Source organism: Ursus arctos, unplaced genomic scaffold (assembly GCF_023065955.2).
Source record: "Ursus arctos isolate Adak ecotype North America unplaced genomic scaffold, UrsArc2.0 scaffold_34, whole genome shotgun sequence".
Classification (NCBI taxonomy): Eukaryota; Metazoa; Chordata; class Mammalia; order Carnivora; family Ursidae; genus Ursus; species Ursus arctos.
In genome coordinates, this window is record NW_026623030.1 from 31242539 (window position 1) to 31254999 (window position 12461).

General features: G+C 45.9%; 1 protein-coding gene across 6 annotated transcripts in view; it reads left to right on the top strand.

The window, feature by feature from the left end:
- Nucleotides 1-663: 663 nt before the first annotated feature.
- Nucleotides 664-12461, top strand: part of ZNF268 (zinc finger protein 268) — a 38866-nt gene continuing 27068 nt past the window's right edge. The window contains exons 1-2 of one of the 6 annotated variants that reach the window (XM_026514586.4): nucleotides 664-866; nucleotides 1235-1315. In XM_026514586.4, the coding sequence (XP_026370371.1) occupies nucleotides 1283-1315 (33 nt within the window). In that variant the 5' untranslated portion in view covers nucleotides 664-866; nucleotides 1235-1282. Of the gene's footprint in view, nucleotides 3816-4544; nucleotides 4687-12461 lie in introns of all 6 variants that reach the window. The other 5 variants (XM_026514585.4, XM_044389768.3, XM_044389767.3 and 2 more) reach the window with 5 other exon arrangements.

The window sequence follows — 12461 nt, forward strand, 5'->3', positions numbered from 1 at the left end:
CACATAATAAAACTATCCACTCAAAGTGCAAGACAGATTCTAATGTCATGGAGAAGTTCGCCTAGCCGGTGTCAGATTGTGCACTGCAACTAAAGTGTCCCTTGCTCAGCCTGTGCTACCCAAGGATAGCCACAATTATCTGACAAGCGTATTAAAATACCCGGTGCTTTCCCAGAGCACACCTGCGTGAGGCCGGATTTGCTCTAAAAACTTCCGCGGAGACATACGCGGTAGATTGAATGCAGAAGCAAACGTGAGAATCCAGCTGTTTTCTGTTAAGCCAGACATTGAAAAGATGTTTCGCCCAAGGAAAATGTCAAATGCCACTGTTCACTAATTTTTTAATTAATATTCATTAAAGTGTCATTTATGTTAACGTTATTACGAATTTCTGAGTCTTTAAAGCGTAAATCTGGACAGTCCCCATTTCGGAAAAGCGGAGAACCTGCAACATTTCCACCTCAGTTGATACCACTCCCGCCTCTGCGCTATTGCTGGTGGCGTCCGTGACTCCGCGGTACTGAGACCCCCCGCGCGGGCGCGCACGGTCCGGGCGCCAGAACCCGAGCTACCCGCCGCAGCACGCCCCCCGCCGGTGGCCCTCGGAGGGCGCCCGCCCTGCCCCGCGCCGGAGGAACTCCCGCAGGGGCTTCTGGGACTTGTAGTTCTCTCCGCCCTGAGGTCGCACCGACGCGTTTCCTATGCGTCCCTGACAGGCGCCATTGGCTGGGCCCGGCCTAGAGAACCTTGGTTCGTGGTGTGTATCAGTTTCCCGTCGCAGTGACTTGAGCTGAAGACTGCGACCACGTCTGCGTCGAGACCGTGGCCGAAGCACCCGCGGCGGGCGCCGCAAACTCAAAAGGGAGGTCAGAGCCGATGTGACGGCAGATCCGGGAGGTAGAGGCAGCCCGTCTCCCCCGAGCCCCCGGCTGCCGGCTGAGGGGTTAGTGGAGCCTCACGCGCCCAGTCCCTTCAGCTTCAAGGCGGCGGGACGGTCGAGGCTCTTGTAACCTCGCTCCTTCCGGCCCAGACTTGGAGCAGTGTCCTGACCGGATCGCGCGTGTTGGGAAGGCGGGGCGTGGGAGACGCGAGCCCGGGGCTCCGTGAGGGAAGGAGTCTCGGCGGGTGCTGCGGCCCCGGACCCTCCCTCCGTGGGGGGCGGGAGGTTCTCCCCCGCGTGGCGGTGGGAGCGGCGGGAAGACCGCTTCCTTCACGTTCCTTTCCCGTCCGGCAGCCCTCGGGTCCTGCCTCCACCCGCGGGACGCACAGAACCGACGTGGGGATGGCCACCAGGGTCCGGACGGCGGCCATCTGGGTGAGTAGCGGTTTTTCTCTCCTTTCCGAAAAGCTCTCCCTGAGCCCCGAGATGTCCACATTCCATCTTTGCAGGGTGGGAGTTGGTCGTGACTCCCGCTCCCCCCTCCACCTCCAAGACACTCCTTTAGAGGGTGTTAGACCGTCCAGAAATACTTGTTGTCGTCAGACTTTCAATTTACAACTTTCAGTCTCTTTTCTGCCAATTTCGTACCCTAAACTTTGAGCTCAGCAAAGGTTTACCATTTCTCACCGTCTGTTTCTAAGCTCTTTGGACCTCATTTGGGAAATTAGGGCCTCGTTTATTCCCTTATTCAACAGTTTTTACTGTCTTTGTTTGCTGGACCCTGCGGTAGGTGCTAAGAGTGCAAAGAAAAGTTGTTCCTATCCCTGTTTTGTGAGAGCAGAGACAAGAAACCCTATAGGGACAGTGACAACTTAATAGGTACTCAGAATAGGCTGCAGAAGTGATGAGGTTGTGGAATACAGGTGAGGTTCGGTGGGGTGGAGTCCGGGGCGAGGATCACGAAGGAATTTTTGAGGCGTTTTTGGTGCAAAATGGTGGTTTATTAAAGCAGGGGATCAGGACTCGTGGGCAGAAAGAGCTGCTGCCCCAGGTTGTGAGGGGTGGCTAATTATATACCATGGGATTGGGGGAGGTAAGGAAAAAGGGAGGTTTCAAAGGGATTTTCATGTTAAAGAAGATTCACAAGACACTGGAAGCCTTGGAGGCCTTGCCGTTGTCGAGTTGTTTTTTCCTTTTAGGTAGGCATTACCATGAAGATAGCTGGGAACTTCCTGGATTCCTAGAAGTATCTGTCTATGGGCTGCAGGTTAGAAAGACATTTAGTTGTATTTACATTCCCTTCTGGAAGCTAGGTTACTGATGGAAATGCTTCGTTCTGGTAGACTGCTAAGACATCTGTAAACTGAGGAAGACTCAAGTCTTGCAGGACTGTGGTGTCTATAGGTTAACTGTTCCTTTGTCCTTTAGGGCAGCCAGGTGTGCCTGAGGAATGTCGGCGTACATCCCATGGGGGGGGGGTTGCGGGGTGTCAGCGTCTGCTTTGTCCTCAGCTTGCCTTCTGTTCCCTCATCAGAAGTACATGGGGACACACAGAACGGGGTCAGTTTTGGAGGTAAGGGTCCTCCAAGAAATGCTTGGGTGATTAATAAGACATTCTTCACTGAGGTTTGGAAAGTGAGTGTGAATACGGGACTGAAGGTCAGCCTGGGGAAAGGAAGCAACACGCAAATTTGAGAGGCTTGAAATGACCTAGTCTGTTGGTGAACTTTGATCACTTTAGGGTTGCTGAAATGTAGAGTTTGAAGGTTTGCAGGTGGTGGTGGAATGTATATTAGGAAATAAGACCAGAGCCACGGGCAGAGACCAGATCATAGAGGGGTTTGAGGATTACCTTAAAAACTTGAATTTTATCCTCTAGGGAAGAGAGATTTATTGGAGTGATTTCCCAAAGGACTTTGGTTGGAATAGTCCACAGTAGGCCAGAAAAGACAAGGGTTTAAAGAAACTGTAGTAGCTTTGAGAAAAGAGAGATGGTAAAAGAGGCAGAAGCAAGTCACTGGGATGAAAGGTACAGCACAGGGAATGTCTCAGTGGTATTGTAAGAATGTGGTGTGCTGACAGGTGGTAGCTAGGCTTGTGGTGAGCATAGCATAACATATAGACCACTATGTTGTACTCCTAAAACTAATGTACCATTGTGTATCAACTATACCTTAATAAGATAAATAAGTTGGTTCAATATGTAGAAAACATTAATTTAAAAAAGGGTGGGGGGCAGAAGCAACTGGATTTGGTGACTAGTTGGGTGCTGGTTGTGAGGGAGACGAAAGAGCCAGGGATGACTGCTGGAATTCTGCTCTGTGGGCCTGGGTTGGGAGCGGTAGCATTCCCTGAGTCCGGGAAGACTGTCAGAGTTGTTTTTGAGGGGTGGGTGGAGATTTCTGTTTTCTATGAATTGGACCCACAGCTTGTTGGTGGGCAGATGAGTAAGCATGTGTCCCAAGAGAAAGATCTGGACAGGTCACACTGATGAGGTGCGGCCAGATTAGCTCAAGGAGAGTGTGCAGAATGAGAAGAGGACTGCGGATAGTGCTGAGGGAATTGGCAAGGGAGCAGAAAAGGGGCTGGAGACTGAGCCCAGTAGAGATGAGAGAAAAGAAGAGACTTGTGTTTCAGAGTTCAAGAAAAAGAAGCCTCAAAACTGGTTGGCATGTGAGATGTCCCCCAGAGCTCAAGTAACATTAGGTCATAAAAGTTTAAATTGGATTTGTGATGACAGTAGTGGTGGGTGTTGCTGGTAATATTTCCAGAACAGAATGTGAGTGTGTATGTGTGTTAGCAGGGAAAGAAGATGAAGGAGTGGAGTGATGGAAACAGCAGTTGGCTGCAGAAATGGGAATGAGGCAGGACAGTGATGGAGAATTAACGAAGTTGTTCTGTTGCAATGGGAAGAGTTTGAGGAGAATCCAGTAAGGTACCAAATCAGTCTAAAAATCAATAGCTTTCCTACTTATAAATAGTTATGTTTAGGAAATTCAGGGAAATAAATTATTCTATTTACAATGGCAATAAGATAGATAAAATTGCTATAAACCTAAAAAAATGCAGAGGACTTATATAAAGAGAGCTTTCCAGGGGCGCCTGGGCGGCTCAGTCTGGTAAGCATCTGCCTTTGGCTCAGGTCATGATCTTGGGGTCCTGGGATCTAGCCCCACGTTGGGCTCCGTGCTCAGCGGCCAGTCTGCTTTTCCCTGTCCCTCCATAATGTCTCTCACTCTCACTGTCTCTCAAATAAATAAATAAAAAATCTTAAAAAAAATATATAAAGAGAGCTTTCCAGCATCAGTAGTGCTGGTTGACATTTACAGAGTATTTACTATGCTCTAGCCATGGGTGATTGTGAGGGAGAACCAAAGTTCCAGCCACTTTACAAACCGGAATCCTCACAGCAGCCTCATGAGGAAGGCACTAATGTTAGCCCCTTTTGAAAGAAGAGAAAAGTGTGACAAAGGGAGGGTACGGTGTTCTACCAAAGTCACACAGCACATAAATAGAAGACAGAATTCAAACCCCTGCGAGTCGGGCTCCTGGCTCTGAGTTCTTAACATGACAGTATTCACCCTCCCAAGATTAAGAACATCCTAATAGATAGAAACAATACACTTCGGCTTTTGAAATGATTGCTCATTTTTTCATTCTCCAGATATTTATTGAGCACCCACTATGTACCAGGTCCCCTTCCAGGTCCTGGGCGTGTACTGTTGAACAAGACTGACAAACTCTGGGAGAGTTTGCATTCTGGTGAAGGGAGGCAGATGACAAATAATGATGAAGAAACTACTCAGGTAAAAATGAAATGTCAGAGTTGAGTTACACTTAGAATTAAAACTGGCAGGGGCGCCTGGGTGGCTCAGTCGTTAAGTGTCTGCCTTCGGCTCAGGGTGTGATCCTGGCATTCTGGGATCGAGCCCCGCATCAGGCTCCTCCGCTGGGAGTCTGCTTCTTCCTCTCCCACTCCCCCCGCTTGTGTTCCCGCTCTCGCTGGCTGTCTCTCTCTTTCAAATAAATAAATAAAACCTTAAAAAAAAAAAGGAATTAAAACTGGTAATGTCGAAGGTTGGGTGATTAGAGAAGGCCCCACTAAAGAGGTGACATTAAGCCAAGGTCTGACTTACAGGAGCAGGCCAGCCTTAGGAAGAGCAGGTGGAAGAATAGCAGGGTGGGAACAGCCAGTGCCAAGGTCATGAGGTGGAAGAGGGTTGGTGCTTTTGTGACAGTGGAGGGAAGGCCAGTGTGGCTGGGGTTGTGGGGTGGGGGGAGGGGAGCAGACACAAGGTGGCCAGAGGCCAGATCAGGCTGAGAAGCTGTAAAGAAGGGACAGCATGAAGTATGTATGTTTTCCAAAGACCCTTCTGGCTGCTGAGTAAAGAATGGGTTGTGATGGACAGTAGCAGACACAGGGAGTGGTAGAAAAGGGCTGGTCGATCAGGTCACCACAGTGGTGCAGACGGGGGGTGGTGGAGGTTTTTTTTCTAGGGCAGTAGAAATGGAGAAACTGGGCAGAACCAGGGCTGTTTGAAAGTAGAGTCTTATTTTCTGAGAACCACGGATCCTTTTCATTTAGCCAGTCGACGTTTTTCAGGGTGACTGAGGTTCTTTAAGTAGTCCTGTGTTTGTTACCATGCCAAGCAAATGTTAATAAGCATCGGCGACGTGTGAGGTTTTGTGCTAAGTCTGATATAGATATTAGTTAATGCCTTTAGTTAGGAGCCAGGTTACGCCACTGGTCAGGGAAGAGTCAGGATTGGAACCTGGGTGCCGTGGCCCTACACCCATTTCCCTGGTCTGAGTACCCTGCTGCCTCAGGATATAGTTTGGGAATTTCTCAGGACACAGATTCTAGCATCCTGGGCCCTAATGGTAGTTACTGGTGACCTGTGAAGGGTCGCTTTTCAGCTCTTTGGGCCCAGAAAATGAGAAAAGCAGGACCAGTTAAATATGTCGCGGTGCCATGGGCAGAGTAAGTGGGTGGGTGTGGCCCACTCTCTGGGGTATGATAGAGAAGCTGGGCTTCTGTCTGAACACAGATGACCCCACTCAGGGACGGGCTGTGAGCTGAAAGGATATAATGTACAATGTACACCAGAGGGGCCCCTGTCCCCTGACATACATACTGGGCCCGTATTCTGGCTGTCTCCTTACAGGTACCAAGGTGATACTTAGTAACTAGAAGACTGTTGGATGAGTATGAATTCGGAGTAAAAGGAGGTGAGCATCAGAAGGGACATTTCACTGAGGCCTTGTGTGCCCCTAGTTCCCTGTTTCCTCTGCTTATCAGCAGGTTTTGTTTTCTCACTTTCTTTTGTTGTTTGGCTACTTTCTGCCTTTGACACTCCTCCCCCACCCCACTTGTATATGTTACTATAAATTCACTTCCTGTGAATCTCCATTCCGAAGGTCTTGGAAAGACTTTCTATCTTCTCTCCTCCAATAGGAGTTGACCTGTTTGTATCAGCGGACTTCGTCTCCATTGTTCTCCAGTACATGGCAGGGCCTCTGCTCCCATGGACCACTGTCAAACACTGTCACCATCAAGACCTGCTAATACTCATAGTTTGTAGTGCGGGGAGCTGGGGATTCAAAACTGATGTGAGCTGGAGCGTGGGGGAGGGAAGGGAATTCTGCTAGAAAGAGGCCTTTCTGAGAAAGTTTGGCTGGTGTCCTGTGCATACCATATTGTATGTCTGTAGCTTTCCGCAAACTGATCCTCTTGGAGAATTAAAGGTTAAAATGTGGCAGTGTTCATTCATTAATTACTTGTTCAAAACTAACATCCCGGGGCACCTGGGGGGCTCAGTCATTAAGCATCTGCCTTCGGCTCAGGTCATGGTCCTAGCGTTCTGGGATCGAGCCCTGCATCAGGCTCCCTGCTCAGCGGGAGGCCTGCTTCTCCCTCTCCCACTCCCCTTCCTGTGTTTCCTCTCTTGCTGCCTCTCTCTCTCTCTCTGTCAAATAAATAAATAAAATCTTTTAAAAAAAATTAACATCCTCACTAAACACTTGTTTATATATTCCAGGTACTGATTCGCACTGAGGGTACACAGGTCAGAGACAGCCCTGGCCCCAGCCTCTCATGTCTTCCAGGAGGTTCAGAGAAGGGAATAGAGTAGCAGTGCAGACAGCCATGGGATTGGAGCTGAGGCAGAAGGAAGCCCAGGGAATGATGTTTAACACCTTGTATTTTCAAAGGATCCGTAGACCTAGCTGTATGAAGGGAAGGGACAGTGAGGCTCTAGCCAGAAGGGGCTCCTTGTGCATGCAGGTGCTGCCAGCAGTGGGGAGAAAGGCAGTGTCGGGGAGGGCCTGGAATCCAGGGAGAGGGGACCCCAACGGCTCTGCCCTTAGCTGTCAGCAGCTTGGAGAGGAGAGGAAATGTCATTTGGTGGCTAGTTTGCATTTCAGCCACTGCTCTGTGGCTGACTCAGAGCAGGCTACTTGTTCTCTCCAAACAAGTTTAAAATTTCATTTTCCTGATGAGTTGAGCCTTTAATGATTGTGGATTTTAATTATAGGGATTTTTTAAATTATAGGGATTCTTTTTTGCCCTAAAGTCTATTTTATGTTCATGTAGCTGTTGGAGCTTGCTTTTGGTTAATTGCTTGTTTTACCGTTGTCTTTAGCTTTTGTATCTTTTCTGTCTTTATATTTTAACCTTTTTTTTTTTTAATTTGAGAGAGGTGAGAGAGAGCATGAGAGGGGAAAGGGTCAGAGGGAGAAGCAGACTCCCCACTGAGCAGGGAGCCCGATGTGGGACCTGATCCTGGGACTCCGGGATCATGACCTGAGCCGAAGGCAGTCTCTTAACCAACTGAGCCACCCAGCCGCCCCGTCTGTCTCTATATTTTAGATGTATCTTTTTTTTTTTTTTTAGAGATTTTATTTATTCATTTGACAGAGAGAGAGAGAGAGAGAGACAGCCAGCGAGAGAGGGAACACAAGCAGGGGGAGTGGGAGAGGAAGAAGCAGGCTCCCAGTGGAGGAGCCCGATGTGGAGCTTGATCCCAGAACGCCGGGATCACGCCCTGAGCCGAAGGCAGACGCTTAATGACTGCGCTACCCAGGCGCCCCTAGATGTATCTTTTTTAAACAGCTTAAGTTTGTTTTTAATCAGTCTGTCAATCCTTTTATTTTAAGTGGAACACTTTGTTTATGATTGATGTAATAATTACTGATACGTCTGGGTTTAAATCTGTCATCTTACTGTGTGCTTTCTGCTTACTTGATCTGGGGTTTTGTTTGTTTTTTTTTTTGTTTGTTTGTTTTTTTTTGTTTTTTTTTATTTTTTTATTTTATTTATTTATTTTTTTTTTAATGATTTTTTATTATATTATGTTAGTCACCATTGTTTGTTTGTTTTTGTTTTTTCTTCTTTATTCTTTTTTCTCTCTACAGAGGTTTGGGAATTATACACACTGTTTATTATGTTAACATTTTTTTTTTAAGATTTTATTTATTTATTTGACAGAGAGACAGCCAGTGAGAGAGGGAACACAAGCAGGGGGAGTGGGAGAGGAAGAAGCAGGCTCCCAGCAGAGCAGGGAGCCCGATGTGGGGCTCGATCCCAGGACCCCGGGATCACGCCCTGAGCCAAAGGCAGACGCTTAATGACTGAGCCACCCAGGCGCCCCTTCCTTAACATTTTTTTTTTTAATTTAATGGCTGCTTTCTGGAAAATTTCCTATAATTTGTCTTTTAATTAACTAAATCTTTCTAATCTGCTATTAAAAATATTTTGGGTAAAAGTTTTTTCCATTTCTTTTTTTTTTTTCCCCAGGATTTATTTATTTGAGAGAGAGAGCGAGTGCGCATGCACATGGGGGGGGAGGGACAGAGGGAGAGAGAGAGCATCTCCAGCACACTCCCCACTGAGCGTGGAGCCCTGTGCACGGCTCGATCTCACCATCCTGAGATCATGACCTGAGCTGAAATCAGGGGACGTTTAAGTGCCTGAGCCACCCAGGCGCCCCATCCATTTCTATTAATTCTTTTCCTTTTTCAAATATGCTTTCTAAGTCATTTGTCTAATTCCTGGCCAAATTATAAAGTTTGCCTTATCTCCTTGAATTTAATAAGATGTTTGCTTTGTAATCAGTGGCCATTGATCCCAGTGTCTCTTGTCTTTGCGGGTTTCTTTCTGTTGTTGACTTTCATTAGTTTTATTTATGTGATCTTGTTTTCTGAAAGTTTCGTTATTTTGTGCGCTGATCACTCTACTTGGAAATTCTTTGAAGCGGGTTCCTGAGTGGCTCAGTCGGTTAAGCGACTGACTCTTGATTTCAGGTCAGGTCATGATCTCAGGGTCTTGAGATTGAGCCCCACGTGGGACCCTGTGCTGGGCGTGGAGTCTGCTTGGAATTCTCTCTGTCCCTCTCCTTTTGCCCCTCCCCCTGCTCATGCATGCATACATGCTCTCTCTTTCTCTTAAAAAAAAAAAAAGAAGAAGAAACAAATTCTTTGAAGGAAAAAGATAAGGCGTAGGATGAAGGTATCTTACTCCAGATGCCTATAGTTTTGCTCTTTTCCCATCTGCTTTTGAGCGTTGCCAAGGACAGATTTATTCCCATTTTATGGGCTGGAAGTAAGCCCCAGGCTGCAGGAGTACAAGAGGCTGGCTTACAGTTGTTTCACTCTTGTCCTGAATTTATATAGGAGTGGCAGGGTACATGCTTAATTCTTTCCCATTAAGTGCCAGGGTTCACTAAAGAGTTGATGCCATAGTTACCTCCATTGGTGACAGCAATGAGTTTTTTGTTTGATTTTTTTCTTTTTGTTAATTTGAATATGATTAAGAAATTCATAAATCTTAATGTGTGCAGTGAGTTTCTATCAGTTGCAGCCCTTATTTTAGAGGGTTGCATTGTCCCAGCTTTGGTCCGAGGGAGCCTCTTTAGCTTGGTCCTGAGCTTTTTTTTTAAAAGATTTTATTTATTTATTTGACAGAGAGAGACAGGCAGTGAGAGAGGGAACACAAGCAGGGGGAGTGGGAGAGGAAGAAGCAGGCTCCCAGCGGAGGAGCCCGATGCGGGGCTCGATCCCAGAACGCCGGGATCACGCCCTGAGCCGAAGGCAGACGCTTAACGACTGAGCCACCCAGGCGCCCTGGTCCTGAGCTCTTTTGAAATGACTCTGTTAGTCTTCGCTGGCTTCCTGGCTTCCTTGCTTTTGGGCCCAACAAGATATTCTAGGTTCATCTGAGTATTTCCCATCCCAAACCTGAAATCAACCTTTCCTCCTGGAAACCTGATACCTTTTAGTAGGTTAATGTGCTCAGAGACCACAATTGAGACTGGAATGTCATTGCTTCTAGCCTGGTTCACTAGGCAGACCTAGGAATCTTTGGAAAGGAAGAAAAATATAGTTCATATTGGTATTTCCAATTCAAATTACAGAGTTTTTACTTTTCTAAAATTCCTAATTACTCTCTTTTTGGTGGAAGTAACCCAAGTGTTCACTGAAAGATGAATGGATAAACAAAATGTCTGTGTGTCTGTGCGCTGACTCAGAGATGCACGAAATGTGATTCAGCCTTAAAAAGAAGTTCCGACACGTGACGCAGATGGATGAACCTTGAGGACATTATCTGTAGTGCAATGAGCTAGTCACAAAACTACTAATACGAGTTTCTCAGAGTTGTCAGAGTCCTAGACCGTAGAGTGACGGTTGTCAGAGATGGGGAGGGGAGGGGAGCGGAGGGGAGAGTGGGGGTTGCTGTTCAGAGGGTGCAGTTTCCATTTTACAGATGAAAAGGCTTCCGGAGATAGACGGTGGTTATGATGCTGTAATGCTGTGAATGTACTTAATTCCACTGAACTGTATATTTAAAAATGCTTAAGATAAGTTTTGTGTTATGTGTATTTTACCAAAATTAAAAATTTTTTAAAAAGATGAACTTTGACTCTTACCTCACACAGTATAAAAAATGAACTCAAAATGAAACATAGACTTAAACGTAAGAGCTAAAGCTATAACACTTCTGGAAGAAAACACACAGGAAGATATTCGTGACCTTGGCTTAGGCCAAAGGTCTTAGATACACCTCCAATACCACAGTCTCCAAAAAAGGAGAAAGCTTATATGTAGATTCTGCTTTTGAAGTTATAAATTGGACTATTACATCAAAATAAAACCTTTTTCACTTTGAAGTCATTTCATTCAGAAAATGAAAAGACAAGTCATAGACTTTGAGTAATATTTTCATTTTTTTTAAGTTTGTTTATTTTTTTAAATAATTTTTTTATTATATTATGTTAGTCACCATACAGTACATCCCTGGTTTTTGATGTAAAGTTCCATGATTCATTATTTGCGTATAACACCCAGTGCACCATGCAATACGTGCCCTCCTTACTACCCATCACCGGCCTATCCCATTCCCCACCCCCTCCCCTCTGAAGCCCTCGGTTTGTTTCCCAGAGTCCATGTTTTCAAATCCTGTATCTAATACAGGAATGTAGTCAGAACATGTAAAGAACACTTATAACTCGGTATGAAGACAACTCAGTTTAAAAATGGGCAAAGGACTGAGACAGACACTTTACCAGAGAAGACCTATAGGTGGCAAATAAGCACATGAAAGATGCTTACCATCGTTAGTCATTAGGGAAATACAGATTTCATCATAATGAGGTACCACTCTGTACCCAATGGAATGGCTTTAAGCAGAAAGGCAGACAGTGAAAGTAGAGAAATGGGGCCCTTTAGAGACTGATGGTGGGACTATAAAGTGGTATAGTCATTTGAAAAGATTTTGGTAATTTCTTTTAAAAATGATATATAAATCTACCATACAGTGCAGCCATTTGACCTCTAGAAATTTATCCAAGATAGAGGAAAAGATGTTTACATAAAGGCTTGTATGTGTGTGTCCATGGCAGGATTATTCTTAGTAGCTCAAAGCTGTAAGTGCTGATTAACTGGTGAATGTATAGCCCAAACGCAGTACTGCTCAGCAGCACGGGGACTCGAGTGGTCTGTGCTGTAACAAGAGTGACCCTCAAAGGCATTCTGCGAAGCGAAACAAGCCAGACACAGTACATGGTATGATCCCTTGCGTAGGAGCCGTGCAGGAAGGGCAGTGGGTGGCCGGGAGTTGGAGGTGGCCTCCAAGGAGCACACGGAATATCTGAAGCAACAGAAATGTCAGCCCGGACGAAGGTGATTCCCGCAAGCAAGCTTCCATTCTGCATCTCTGGGAGGTCACGAAACGTGTAGAAGCTGAAAGCAGGTGGAGGCCATAGCTTGTTGTTTGTGTAGGGCACTCAGTTTTGGCTTAGTGCAATTACTGAGTGAATGCCCCTTCCTTTTAGTCCTGTCAGTTCCCTTAGTGGTATGAATAACCATAAAATGTATATGAAGAAAGCCACCTAAGTATTTGGGGTGTGAAAGGTATCTGCCGGTACTTATTTTTAGTTCAAGTCTGTTGTGGTGATGGAATGTACTTTGTATTACTTCAGTTGTTTTAATTCATTTAGACTTTTTAAGGTTCAGGAAAAAAAATGATTCCCACAAAGCCATCAATTTAATAAAAGTCATTGAAGTTAAATACTCTTCTTTTATAAAA